The 12,636-nt window shown below is 43.2% G+C and overlaps 1 protein-coding gene and 2 long non-coding RNA genes across 3 annotated transcripts; all 3 read right to left on the bottom strand.

Moving 5' to 3' along the window:
* Positions 1–1,228: 1,228 nt before the first annotated feature.
* On the bottom strand, positions 1,229–2,547 carry LOC136959964 (cyclin-L1-like). Its single transcript, XM_067254215.1, has 4 exons — positions 2,076–2,547; positions 1,846–1,950; positions 1,596–1,737; positions 1,229–1,335 (listed from the first exon to the last, which is right to left on the bottom strand). The coding sequence occupies exons 1-3, from the start codon at positions 2,166–2,168 to the stop codon at positions 1,696–1,698; spliced, it is 240 nt and encodes a 79-aa protein (XP_067110316.1). The 5' UTR covers positions 2,169–2,547; the 3' UTR covers positions 1,229–1,335; positions 1,596–1,695.
* A 3,325-nt stretch (positions 2,548–5,872) lies between these two features.
* On the bottom strand, positions 5,873–6,784 carry LOC136959968 (uncharacterized). Its single transcript, XR_010878803.1, has 2 exons — positions 6,160–6,784; positions 5,873–5,975 (listed from the first exon to the last, which is right to left on the bottom strand). It is a non-coding gene; the product is annotated as an uncharacterized lncRNA (long non-coding RNA).
* Positions 6,785–11,483: 4,699 nt separating this feature from the next.
* Positions 11,484–11,961, bottom strand: LOC136959969 (uncharacterized). Its single transcript, XR_010878804.1, has 2 exons — positions 11,771–11,961; positions 11,484–11,586 (listed from the first exon to the last, which is right to left on the bottom strand). It is a non-coding gene; the product is annotated as an uncharacterized lncRNA (long non-coding RNA).
* Positions 11,962–12,636: the final 675 nt, after the last annotated feature.

Below are 12,636 nucleotides of genomic sequence, written 5' to 3'. Positions count from 1 at the left end.
TAGTCGGACTCATTTCTAGTTCATTCGGTTCCATAAAGCTAGCTCAACACGTCCCGTCGCAGCACCTTAAAGTGTTCTAGAAGAGGGGTCTTGTGTTGGGGGCTTGGGGTCTCAGAGGCATGTATACCAGAACATGACATCAAGACATCATTCTTCATGTTGCTTTTACGTTCACACAGAGAAGCCTGACCCACCTTCTGCGTTCAACCAGCTTCATAGACAGAACCCAGTGATGCAGCTGTCATGGTTTTTGTTTTTTTTATTGAGTAAAAATCTGACATGAACACGTGCAGACTAAAAACCAGTGTAACAAATTCACAACAATCCTAAAAGGTTTGGAAATCAAGAGTCTGCATACAGCTGTAAAAAAATATTGCCTCCCTTTCTCTTATTCTGGAGACCCCCGGTTTATCTTTGCGTCTGTACAGAGTACGTTTTTAGAAGAATGCACGCTTGTCCAAAACATAGATCTAACAAACACAACCCTTGTAAGTTGTCTGTTATAGTCTATTTTGTGCAAATAGCTGTGATGTCGTTCCTGAACGATCCTTTTATTGTTGTTTATACATACTCATTCCTTCTTCCACTGAGTAGGGCTTTTATAAATCAAAGCATTCACAATACGTCAGCAGTTCTTTTAAAGCCTAAAGTTATGGACTATGGAAATGACATACCCCAGGTTAAAGATGCAGGAAAGGTGTCTTACTGTCTGCGAGGAGAGCGGGAACACGAGTGAGAGCGTGTTCTGGACCGGGAGCCACTCCCACTCCTGCTGTTCCTGCCAATCCTGGCCTCCTTCCTCATCCTGAGAGACGGGGGGGCAGAGAAGAGACGTTACACTCAGAGGAGATGAGCTTCACACGGCTCTGGGCCTAGAGGGAGTATGAAGCAAGTGTGCAGTGGTGTGTGTGTGTGCAGTAGTGTGTGTGTGTGTGCAGTAGTGTGTGTGTGTGTGCAGTAGTGTGTGTATGTGCAGTAGTGTGTGTGTGTGCAGTAGTGTGTGTATGTGCAGTAGTGTGTGTGTGCAGTAGTGTGTGTGTGTGTGTGTGCAGTAGTGTGTGTGCGTGCAGTAGTGTGTGTGTATGTGCAGTAGTGTGTGTGTGCAGTAGTGTGTGTATGTGCAGTAGTGTGTGTGTGTATGTGCAGTAGTGTGTGTGTGTGCAGTAGTGTGTGTGTGTGTGCAGTAGTGTGTGAATGTGCAGTATTGTTTGTGTGTGTCTCCCCCATTGTGTGGGCTCTTGGAGCCCTGTGCTCGGTTGTCCGGCTCCTTCTTGACAGGTTTCAGGTTCTGGGGGTTTGGGGACTTGTCCTCTGACTTCACAACATTAGGAGAACCTGGGAGAACACACGCACACGTGTCATCCTCTGGTAGTGGACCAAGCTGCAGTCCAATCTACTGAACAAGGAAGGCAATGGTTATAACAGGAAGTTGTGCGTAGGCTACATATTTTGTACTGTCATACATGTGGTCAATGTAACTTTTGAATATCGCTCCAATGCCATTTGCGGCCAGGTCTCCTTGAAAAAGAGATTATGTCTCAACAGGTTTTCCTTGTTAAATAAAGGTTGAATGAAAAATAAAAGGTTGCCTTCACAAGGTTTGGAGCCGGGGGAGAAGTCCCCCAGGGCAGACAGCACGGGGGTCCCGTCAGGATTCAGCCCCTTGGCCTTCAGCTTGGCCTCCTGCAGGAACATCTACCTCCTCTCCACCTCCTTCTCCAGATGATTGTAGTTAGGCTGAGGAGACAGAGAAGATGCCCTTGCAATCAAGGATCCCAAAAAGGTAGGAAACAGTGTAGTGGAACATGTATGTGGCTTAGTGCGGACAGTGTGTGTGTGTGTTACCTTCTTCCTGGTGTAGAGTTTGAGGGTGGTTAGGCAGATATCCTTGATCTCCTCGTCAGTGGCTCTGAACAGCAGATACCAGTGAGGTCTGGAGGGCAGGGGCTTCTAGAGAGAAGGATAGCAAGATAAAATAACAACTGGAGATCAAACTAGTATCTACAAACAGTGAGAGAGGTGAAGGGGCAAGAGGTGGGGTGGAAGAGAGAAGAGGAGAGAGCTACACCACCCACCTGCAGGGCTCTGGCAGTGAGGAAGATGCAGGCACAGGCGATGGTCTCACCTTGGAACCTCACAAACACGTTGGTCCTCAGGCTGTCGTTCATGTAGTTCCTACGACACACAGGAGACACATACAGAAAACATGGCACCTTCGGCCCCACACTCACCCCTCTTTCCACCAACCCCCACAACAACACAGCCCAGCCCTGATCCACAGCTGTGGTCACCAAGCCCGCCCAGGACCAAAGGGGAGAGCCCTAGGCTTGAGGCAGGCTTTTTTGACAGTCCCAGGCCTTGACCAACCTGCCCTTACGCCCACCCTATACAGCCTGGCTCTCAGGCTGGGTGTGTGGGAGGGATGGTGGAGATAGGCTGGAGCAAAAGCTTGCGGCAAGCCACAGCTGTGTCCAAGGCCGGGGTGGCGAGCGCAAGCTTGAGGGGAGCAACACTGCAGTAGAACCATAACACAGAAACAGGAACGCAGACTCTCAAGGTTAACTTTGTCCTTTGTAGGGTGGGGGATGTCCATGCACAACAGATGAGAAGCACTTCCAGTGGACTGGGCCCTTTGTCGGGGGAAAGGGGACTGTACCACAGACACATCTTACCATACCGTGGACTAAATCCAGTAAGGTGCAGGTGTCTGATATACTCAACTTGAGTGACTCAGAAGGCTGGACAATGAATACAGGAAATCAAGGGAGTTAAATAGATTTAAATAGTATCACAATATGGGAGGATATGAGACGATTAGCATAGCCATCACAAGCACAGAAAAAAGGACACTGCATGCTAGATAGCTTTTGTTTAGGTCTTTAGATAGGGCTCCTAGAAATGGCCTTGATGTTCCTTCTATTTTCCTAATTAAAAGTTGCATGGCATTATACACTTTGGTAATATTGTGACCTCTCACCTACCCAAGTGTCACAGGCATTTCCTAGTCGCACCTGACAAATAACTAACTTATGGCCATGCAGGCATAAGAAAACAGCATAATAACGGTTTATCAATGATACAAGAAACATAATTAATAGATAGGCATATTTCTCTCCCGGACATAACCAAGGGTTATGTGCTCCTGAGCTTAATTTAGCAGGGTATAGATCAAACATTGTTTATTATATTCAGAGCATTTTAAACAGTATAAAAGTAATAAAGTAATGATTATATTTAATCATCGTTAACTAATCAGTGGTTACTGAAGGACAGACCTCTTCAAGGGTTACACATTTTTTGGTTTGCAATCCCTAACAGCCTAACCCTAGCCTTCCCTCTGATTACTGAAAACCTTTCTAGCTGGTTCTTACCCCCACTAACCCTCTTCACTGCTGCTTTGGGCTTGTATCGCTCCAAGACTCACAGTGTCTGGTTAATCCTACAGCTGCTCTGGAAAAAAAATGCTTTTCTTTAAATTACAAATTACATCAGGGATCTATCTATCCTTGAGTTTATCTGAACTACAAGTATCTTTACAGTGTCATTTTGGTTCTAGCAGCCTTTGGTCACAGGCCTAACAGCAGTTTACAGACACTCACTCCTAAAGCTACTGGGTCCTAAGCTATGCAGGTTTCAGTTAAACAGGCTCTGCTTACCTGGTTATGATGGGCCCGAGTGAGTGTCAGTCAACCACCACCGCCCTGCCCCCTTACTCCGCCTTCTGGGTTCCCTTCTTGGGGACCTACTCTTCCAGATCTCTCCCCCAAACACGTCGGAGGTCACCATTTGTTGAGGTTCTAATTTGGGTGGAGAAGAATACCAGGTGAAATGGCAGACCAATTTCTTAAATAATCCTGTTAAATTTGCCTGAAAACGCCTAAACAGCATACCCAAAGTAAATTGGAAGCTGTTCTTGAACCATTTGGAGTACATGCATGTAAATGATCTCTTTTGAAAGCTGACACTCTGAAGTTATGTCCCCTGTTGTCAGGACCCCTGTCAGTCCTACTAGTGTTGAGTAATAGAAGCTTGAACACAAGGAAAGTGAAAATTTCTATTTCCGCCTAGATTTTGTTTTGAAAACAGAGGCCTGAAGAGGCCTAGAGGTGGTAGGTATTAGCTGGAAGACTAAATTGGACCACAGGTTGAAGCCTTACCCAATTCAAATCAAAAGTCAAACATAATACCACAATATATTCATATTTGACACATGTTTTTATAAGAGTACATCCATTCATTTTCTAAAAGGGCCTTTTGGAGACTCCAAAATGACCCTTTGTAACCAAGGTCAAATACTCAGGATAAAAGGTATTATTTTTCATAATTGTTATCTCTAATGAAAGGTGGTACTTAGAACTATCATATATAATAGCTAAATCCCTAATTAGTATTACTGAAACACAAAAATTGAAGCATGAACACATTGGAGTGCTTTATCTGATTCCCAGGATTGGCGCACAAAGAAAACTGATTCTGTCAACCCTATTGCGCAATCGACTTTTATTTTGACGGCTCCACAGACACATACAAATGAGGTATTGGCATTTTCAGCTAGCTTTCAGCTACAAGGCTAACGAGCTCATTTCAGAGCCAGTCGAAGCCAGTTCGAGAAATTTGTTTAGAAAGAGTGTGGGGGGGGGGGGGGGGGGCGGGGGGGGGGGCAGGACGCACAGACCTAATTGGCTTTAGAGGGCTGTCAACGGGGCATGGAAGCTCCTATTGGGTCAAACAAGGTGTCAATCAAAAGGGGAGGGTTCAACGGACATTTTGATTCCTTCATATCGTAAATACTCCGTTGCTAACCGGAGAACAGAACACTTTTATGTGAACAAGTTGTTTCTTCCGTCGGCTAACTTGCATAATGAAACAAAGGATAATGGCTATTCATGAACGTAAAACATTGTATTTGGACGAATTACTTTACATGGTTAGATACTTTGAACCCTTGGGAATGTACGCAGATCAAGTTTTGATGTGTTGTTTGCATACCTGGACGACACAGAACCTTTGAGGGTAAGTAGAGACGTTTGGCTTTGTAAACAACACCAAAGTGGTGACTGGACAAAGACGTTGACTAAACTTGTTGTTGTGACTCGATCTTGAAATGGTTTACATATCTACAAGCACAAGAATCGTAGCTTTCCAATGATGTGTAACATGTGTAGTAGTCTAAAATTTGTATTTATTAACATTTAGTGCGTAGTAACGGGGGGTAGGGGGCAGTGTTTTCGGGCCCGCGGGCGGCCCGGACGAAAAACAGGTTAATAGTTTAATAAGATGACAAATTATGCAAATCAAACAATGAATACAATACACCAAGGTGTCTCAGTGTAGATCGGCGATACCAGTCAATGTTACCAGTCTAGCATCGTAGAGTAGAGAAGACAAAAGCCTTTGGTTCTTCTCACCTGGTGTTGACTCTCAAGAGTTGTGAGGCCCATTGTTCCCTTTCCTTGTCCCTTGGTGTGGTCATGGTGTGGTCATGGTGTGGTCATGGTGCGGTCATGGTGCGTTCATGGTGCGGTCATGGAGCGGTCATGGTGCAGTCATGGTGCGGTCATGGTGCGGTCATGGTGCGGTAATCTTGCCTCCCCTATCCTTTGCCTCTCACCGGCCTTGCCCAAATTCTCTGCAGCAAATCACATCACCATGTGCACCCCTCCCTGCCAGTACGCTGACTAATTGCATTCCTCTTCTCATGAAAGGATACATTATCTGAGAATGACCATCTTCTCACTCTTTCAGACACTGTCATGTACTGGTGCATAATCATAATCATTACTTATTTTATCTGAAGCATTGATTGTATCTGGAATACATGTTCAACATGGTTGTTAGCAACCCCTTGACGGAAGTACGAGGAGGCAGAGGGTTCTCACTGATGTCTTTATTAGCTATCGCCGTTCGACGTTGATTTCTTTGTAGTACTATGCATCAACATACATCGTACACGAAGACTTCTAGACACCGTAAAACTACACAAAGAATACACAAATACAACAATGTAAATACACATATAGCACAAAGGAAATCATGTCTCGAAACATGTGCTACTATTACAAACATGTGATCATGTCTCGAACATGTGCTACAACTACATTCAATTATACGTGCGGAGGTAAAATATTACAAGACAAGTTTGACACATATACAAATTACCTCGCTCCGCTTTCCAAAGGGAAACCATACAAATGTAGACTCATGTTCACCACACGACCATCCATAAACGAAATGCTGCTCCTTATAACAACGTCTGCATTAAACTTCTTTCAGGTAATTTAGCGCTTCACAGCTGCACGCACCTTACGTGATGACGTAAGTCAGCCCAGAAACATCAAAACAAAAAGCCGGTCATTACACTCCCACCAATCATGTTATGATAAACAAACACATGAAACAAATCATACATGATATTAACCTTGATGACCACACAAACTCAGACAAGTAAATGCATTGACAATTTGACAAATCACATTTAGAAACCATTCGTCTGATATGAGTATGTCATGTATTACTCTCAAGTAAGACCACTAATTTCTGAACTGGTCTTTCGATTATTGTAGATTTAGTGTGTTTCTGATTAGGTTTTGATCGCTCACTGGTTTGAACTTTCACCTTTCTAACTAGGCCATCACTTCCATGAGTGACTTCAACCACTCGGCCTAACTGCCATTGGTTTCTTGGCAGCATGTCTTCCTTGATAATGACTACGTCATCAACTTTAACATTTCGTCGGGGAACATGCCACTTCTGCCGTAGAGATATGTTCATTAGGTATTCTCTTTTCCACCGGAACTTAGGTCCTGATATCCAGGTTGTTGTCGTTAAGTCTGAAGCATAAAGACCTCTTGAGGCGTGATCAGCAGGATTTTCACATGTATTTACGTAAAACCACTGGCTTGTGTCTGTGAGTTCTCTTATCAGCTGAACCCGATTTGCCACGAATACATGAAACCTCCTTGCTTCATTATTAATATATGCTAACACCACCTGTGAGTCAGTCCAGAAGAACTCCTGATCAATCTTCATCTCCAGCTCAGCCTTTAACATAGAACTCAACTTTGCGGCAACAACAGCTGCGGTCAATTCCAACCGTGGAATACTTTTGATCTTTGTGGGTGCCACTCTGGCTTTGGCAATCACAAGACTGCAGTGTATTTCATTCTTGTCATTTTTGAACCTCAGGTAAGAACATGCACCATATCCTATGTTGCTTGCATCTGAGAAGTGGTGCAGCTCAGTCCTGACTATGTCACTGAAAGACGGAGGGTGGTAACACCTTGGAATGCTGAAGTCCTTCAGCCCCTGGAGGCTATTTTTCCACTCCTCCCACCGTGGAAGCACATCCTCAGGAATGGCGTCATCCCATCCAACATTCCTACGGCACAACTCCTGCAAGATGCATTTTCCCTTAAGAAGGAAGGGAGCGATGGTTCCAAGAGGGTCATACACTGAAGCAGTGATTGACAGTATCCCACGACGTGTTACTGGCTGGTCCTTCAGTTTGACATCAAAGCTCAACGTATCATCTTTTGTGGACCACTGAATGCCAAGAACGTGTCCTGTAGTTTCAGGGTTAAGGTTGAGTGGTGTGGTGGTTGTTGACCATTCTGAAGAGTCTACACAGCGTAGAACTTCTTTCTCATTCGAATTGAATTTATGAAGTCGTAGACCTCCACGCTTGCACAGTGCTTGAGACTCAATGACAAGCTCTTTAGCTTCCTGGATCGAAGGAACGGAGATCAAGCCATCATCCACATAAAAATTTGTCTTCACAAATGACGACGCTGACGGGTACTCAGACTTGTACTGTTCTGCTAAGTACTTAAGGCCAAAGTTGGCACATCCAGGGGATGAGGCAGCACCAAAAAGGTGCACAGCCATTCTGTACTCTTGAGGTTCTTTCTCCAAGTCTCCATTCTCCCACCACAAGAACCTCAGGTAATTCCTATCATTTGAAGGAACACGAAACTGGTGGAACATCTTTTCGATGTCACAGGTCACAGCAACCTCTTCCTTCCTAAACCGGCAAAGTACTCCCACCAAGGAGTTGATCAAGTCTGGGCCAGTGAGCAGAGTATCGTTGAGAGAAACACCACAGAATTTTGCAGAACAGTCGAACACCACTCTCAACTTGTCTGGCTTTAGAGGGTGGTATACACCATGATGTGGTATATACCATGCCATTTCTCTCTCAGATGGTGGATGGGTTGGCTCTGCATCTCCCCTGCTAAACATCTCTTCCATAAAGACCTTATAATTGTCATAATACTGTTGGTTGGTCTTCAGCCTTTTCTTAAGGTGATGCAGTCGAGCAGTAGCTAGCCTTTTGTTGTTAGGTAGTAAAGGAGGACTGCTACTCTTAAAGGGAAGAGGTAGTTGATAATGTCCATCATCTTTCTGCTCGATTTTGTCGCTAAGAAGACTGATGAAACGAACGTCCTCTTGGGACACATGTTTGTCCTCATAGCTCCTCTCATTGAAGTCCGACTCCAGTACCCTCAAAACATCATTAGCCGATGGAAGTGATATCTCTTTCACTGAGACTCGATGAACGAAGCTTTGGCTTCCTTGTCTGTCCAGATGGGGGTTGCAAAGGCCTATGATGCTCCATCCAAGCTCCGTTTTCTGTGCAAAAGGCTCATTTTCACTGCCAACAATTACTTTTAACGGAGCCAATGCTGAAGGACAGTCGTATCCAATCAGCAACCCTATATCGCAGCTCTGGAGTGGTGACAGCTCACTTGTTATGTGCTTAAGATGAGGCCATTGCAAAGCTGTCTCTTTGGTTGGTATATACGACTTGTCAACAGGGATGAAGTCACATGAATAGGCTTGCTGCACCTTAATGGGGTTTCCACCACTGAGTCCTCGAACTCGTAGACCTCTGACTTTAAAACTAGTGGTGACAGTATCATTGGCTGTCATGGTACTGAGCCTAAGCTTCACTGGTTGACTGTTAACTTCTAGTTCATCAAGAATGTCTTTCAAGATGAAAGTAGAGTCACTTTGGGTGTCAAGTAGAGCATAAGTGAGTATTTCATTTTGTGGCTCCTCCCCTGTAGAGATGAGGACAGGAACAATACTGGACGTAGCAGAAGCCCGTTGTGTCAGTGCATAAGACATAACATTTTGGACTTCTTGACTAGTCTCTACTTCTGCGTCTGATCTTAAAGCTTTCACTGCTCCCTTGACTCTGTCTTCGTGCAAGCAAGTAGGGTGACGCAGTCCACATATGCCACAAGTGTGTCTCTTCTTACAGGTCTTGGTAATGTGTCCCGTTCTGAGACATCCGAAACAAAGTCGTTTTTCACGAATGAAAGACCTTTTGTCGTCTGTAGACTTTGCTGCAAAGGTCGGACATTTGGCAATGTAGTGGGTTTCACTCTCACAAACAGAACATGGTTTCGTTTGATTGAACTCTTGTGTTTTTGTTGCAGCACCCTTAACCTTAACTGTTGTGTTGAGCGCTTTGACCCTTTTTGGGAATTTATCTTCTGAGACCTTACAGCTCATAAAAAGTGAAGAGGTTACAGGGTTACAAGCTATCTTGGATTCCCTTTTCAGAAACTCTGCAAACCTTTTGAAGCTTGGATAGTCACCAGACGCATCCAACTCTTCAACCACAAGTCTGTTCCATTTCCTTATTATCCACTCGGGTAGTTTCTTGAGTAGTTTGAAGTTTTCCTCGCTGTCATTCAGGATTGACAAACCCTTTACGTGCGGGATTGCTTCAACACAGCTTTGTAGAAAGTCTGTAAACTCTCGCAAGGAGAGAGGATCATTTGCTCCAATTTTTGGCCACTTCATAAGTTTTTCGCGAAAGGCTCTCTGAACAATGAAAGAATTGCCATATCTTTCTTCAAGGACCTGCCAGGCACCTCGATACGCATCTTCCGAGTCTCTATAAAAGAATCCTTCAACAGCCTTTAGAGCTTCTCCGGCCAGGTAGTTTTTCAAGTAAAACATCTTCTCATTTGCTAGAGTTACTTTGCGGTCAATGAGGGCTGTGAATGACATCTTCCAGTTGACAAACTTTAGTGGATCACCAGTGAAAATAATTGGTTCTGGAACAGGAAGTCGACTTAAACTTAAGGAGTTTACTAATGCTTGGGCTAAGCTCACAGTCTCTTGACTAGTCTTCACCTCAGGAGAGGTTTGTTGGTGCTGGAATGGCTCTGCCTTAGGATTTAGCTGGAATCTGTTATTACACTCCTCTGCACCAAACTCTGTTTCATTTTCACCTCTGTTGTAATCTTCAGGATTGTCCTCAAAATCATTGTATGCCTTTACACGAGCTGCAGCTACTTTAACTTCTTTATCTGCTTGTAGCATCTGAAGCTTTGTTTTCTCCTCATCAAGTCTTAAAGACATCTCAGTTTCTTTCTGTTTAATTTCTGCTTGCATTTTTACTTCGTTAAGCTTCCAGTCAGTCTCTATTTTGCGCAGTTTTGCTTGCTGATCATATATTTCTTGCATGGCTTTTGCTTGCTCTATTTTGGCTGCAAGTTCTGCTTCTGCATCAGCTCTCCTACTGGAAGCCGAGGAGGTCTTTGACTTAATCTCATGGGATATATTAGTATCTTGAGATGACTCTGACACGACTGTATCTGTGTTTGTACAACCAAAAACAGATTCATACTCATCTTTGTTTAACATTTGTCTAACTCTTTCTTTGACAGTTTCTTCATTTTGAGTATCATCTAATGTTTCTAATCGTTTGCTCCCCACATCACATATTTCTGTAGTGAGCGTGGTGCAGGTATCCATTCTTTTAATAATCTCTGGTGTTGTAGTTTGATTGCGTAACAAGGGGGCATACTCTTGGCTAACTATATCTTGTCTGTTTTGAACGTCTCTCTGGATTTGGTCAAGATCTTCACCTGAGCAGAAAGTTTTTAATGTAGACCTAGTTTCTTTAGCTAATTGCTTCCAGGAGTCATAAGCCTTGTTAAAAGCCTTCTCGTGTTTCTTCGATTCCTGGTTACGCATCTCTAGGCCTTTCTTTGTAAGACTTCCCTTTCGTGAACTTGATCTTATTTGTTGCGTTTCTGAAGGACAGTTAGATTCCTCTGCAGAGGCTGACATTTCCCTAACTTGTGCTGCTGTTTGCATAATTGTGTCTTTCTCCATTTGTCTGTCTTTAATTTTAAATAGGGTACTGACCTACTCGTATCAGACATCTATTTTGACACTCCAATATTTAACAAACAGGAAACAATCTTTTGTGCAACACCATAAGTCAGACATTCAAACTTTTCAAATACCTAGCCACGTAAATACAGCTAATACAACTCTGCATTAACGTATATTAAACTTATCAAAGCACCAAATGAATAGGACCTGCTTTCAGTCTTTGTTGAACCGATCTTGCTACTCCAACGTCGAGTCTTGTTGAAGCGTTTACTCCAACGTCGAATCTTGCTGAAGCGTCGAGTTTTACTGTTAGCAACCCCTTGACGGAAGTACGAGGAGGCAGAGGGTTCTCACTGATGTCTTTATTAGCTATCGCCGTTCGACGTTGATTTCTTTGTAGTACTATGCATCAACATACATCGTACACGAAGACTTCTAGACACCGTAAAACTACACAAAGAATACACAAATACAACAATGTAAATACACATATAGCACAAAGGAAATCATGTCTCGAAACATGTGCTACTATTACAAACATGTGATCATGTCTCGAACATGTGCTACAACTACATTCAATTATACGTGCGGAGGTAAAATATTACAAGACAAGTTTGACACATATACAAATTACCTCGCTCCGCTTTCCAAAGGGAAACCATACAAATGTAGACTCATGTTCACCACACGACCATCCATAAACGAAATGCTGCTCCTTATAACAACGTCTGCATTAAACTTCTTTCAGGTAATTTAGCGCTTCACAGCTGCACGCACCTTACGTGATGACGTAAGTCAGCCCAGAAACATCAAAACAAAAAGCCGGTCATTACAATGGTCATTACACATTTTGGTATATCTGAACCATTGATTGTATTTTTATTCAACAGAAGCATAGATTATATTCATCATTCAACAGAGATATAGAACATATGAAATAGAGGCATAGATGACTTTCCTCAACAAATTCTCAGTTTTTAAATAGAACTTAAGACACACACAATAGAGATTTGGATTTAAAACTTTGCAATTCCAATCCAAAGTCATTTTATGGTTAATTTGCATTTAATCTGTATTGTGTAGGTTAATCATATAGCCTATAATTTTGAAGAAAACCCAATTAAAATAAAGAGGAGTTGTATGCCAAAGATAAAGTTTTTTTGTCACAGAGTTGTGTTTTTCTCCAGTAAAAACAAACCTGAAAAACATACACATCTCACCAAATGATCAACATTACATGTGCAAAGTGGACATTATGACAGACAAAAGAGTTCCTTCATATGGGAAAGCTGAGTTCTCATTAACTTGGAACTGTTTCATCCAGATCCCCTACTGGCCAATCATACTTGGTCATGGGCGGAGACTAGACAGAGAAGATATCTTAAGGCTCCAGAGAGACAACAGAGACTCAATCCGAGAGACTACAGAGAGAAACTCAACCATAGAGAGACTCAACCAGAAACAGCAGTAACCAGACAGAGGATCAACGAGAGAAACAAG

Source organism: Osmerus mordax, chromosome 17, assembly GCF_038355195.1.
Source record: "Osmerus mordax isolate fOsmMor3 chromosome 17, fOsmMor3.pri, whole genome shotgun sequence".
NCBI classification, from domain to species: Eukaryota; Metazoa; Chordata; class Actinopteri; order Osmeriformes; family Osmeridae; genus Osmerus; species Osmerus mordax.
This window is presented reverse-complemented; position numbering and strand designations above follow the sequence as displayed.